The sequence below is a fragment of the Monoraphidium neglectum genome (assembly GCF_000611645.1).
Source record: "Monoraphidium neglectum strain SAG 48.87 unplaced genomic scaffold scaffold01287, whole genome shotgun sequence".
Lineage (NCBI taxonomy): Eukaryota > Viridiplantae > Chlorophyta > Chlorophyceae > Sphaeropleales > Selenastraceae > Monoraphidium > Monoraphidium neglectum.
The window spans coordinates 14688-16206 of record NW_014012341.1 but is presented as its reverse complement, the minus strand read 5'-3'; the positions used below and the strand labels follow the sequence as shown (position 1 = coordinate 16206).

The following is a 1519-nucleotide window of genomic DNA, read 5'->3' as shown; positions in this document are numbered from 1 at the left end:
ATGTCGCTCTTCTCCCCGAGACGCCCCAGGGGCACCGCCGCGCCCACCACCTCCTCCATCGACGGCCCGCGGCCGTCCACTGGGGCGAGCTTCGACATGCCTTGGGAGGGCGGGGGGGGGGGGTGGTGGAAAATCGACGCATCATGGGGTCGCCTTGGAGTTGGCCAAGAGCAGCGCGGGCCCTCAACACGACCGGCAGCCGCGAGCCAGCCCCAGGGTCAGGCCGGCCCGACGGGCTAGGCCGGCGCTGGTCCGCTGAGTGGGAGCAGCTCGACAGCGGCCGGGCTTGCAGCTTGCAACGCCGCCGCGCCGCCGCGCTGTCGTGGCGCCTCTCACCCGCAGTGCCCTGGATGGGGCCGGGCGCGACGCCCACGACCCGCACGCCGTACTCCCCCCACTCCAGGGCCAGGCTGCGGGTGATGCTGTCCACCGCCGCCTTGGCGGCCGACGCGTGGACCTAGGGTTGCGGGGTTTGCCGCGGGCAGGGTCGGGCGAATCAGGGTTGACGGAGGAGGCGGGCGAGTAGCCGTGTCCTGCCCGCATTTGCAAGCATGCTGAAATGCGCGCCTACACACCTGCAAACGCACTCATGCATACACACACACGAGAACACATGCACACGCACGCACACATGCTCGCACGCACACGACAGCACACAGAAACACGCAATCCGACAGAATCACGCGTGCTCCAAACAAGCGGCACACCCGTGCTGCCCGGTGAGTCACCTGGTACCAGGTGGCGCCGTAATGCAGGGTGGCGCTGATGTTGATGATGACGGAGGACCCCGCGGCCCTCAGCGCGTCAAAGGCGGCGCGACTCATGGTGAAGGTCCCCACGGCGTCGATCTCCATGACTAATGGTGGTTTATGGGCAGGTGCAAGTTGCAGGTCATGTTGGTACATCAGGGTTGCGCGGATTCAGCATTGGTCCAGATTTTGGGGCGGGGCTTGAGATGATGGGCAGGGTGGGCGGAGGAAAGGAAGGAATCAGGGGTCACCGACGGGTTTGATGCGGGGTGCAGGGCCGCGAACCATGTCCCAGCAACACAGAATGGCCCGAGGGAGCACGCCCCCTGCAGCACCCCTGTCCATAGGACAGGCCAGGAACAAGAAGCCGGCCGAGGAGCCGGCGCGCCAGCCACCGGGCAGGGTCCCACGCGGGGCCGCCCGGGCGCGCACCTGTCTTAAACCCGCCCTGCGACAGCTCCGCCGCATTTGCCAGGAAGTTGCCCGCCGCGCAGTTGACTAAGATGTCAAGCCCCCCATACATGGCCAGCGTGTTGGCGACCCAGTCGGCGCACGCGGCCGCCTGCCGGACGTCCCCTTGCAGGCCTGCGGCGGCGATGCCCTCGCCGCGCAGCGCGGCGACGGCGCCGTCGAGGACGTCTTTGCGGCGGCCGGTGATGACGACGGAGGCGCCGTGGAGGCCTGGCAAGGGGGGGTTGGGGGGAAGGCCGGCCATTTGAAATGCGGAAGGATAGCGAAGCTTGAGTGGAGAGAGGCGGGAGGTAGAAATG

General features: G+C 67.8%; 1 protein-coding gene across 1 annotated transcript; it reads right to left on the bottom strand.

Moving 5' to 3' along the window:
- Positions 1-183: 183 nt before the first annotated feature.
- On the bottom strand, positions 184-1464 carry MNEG_7336 (peroxisomal 2,4-dienoyl-CoA reductase; the record flags this gene model as incomplete). The annotated part of the gene is made up of 4 exons (XM_014044195.1): positions 184-236; positions 337-457; positions 729-856; positions 1182-1464. The coding sequence occupies 4 exons, from the start codon at positions 1462-1464 to the stop codon at positions 184-186; spliced, it is 585 nt and encodes a 194-aa protein (XP_013899649.1).
- Positions 1465-1519: the final 55 nt, after the last annotated feature.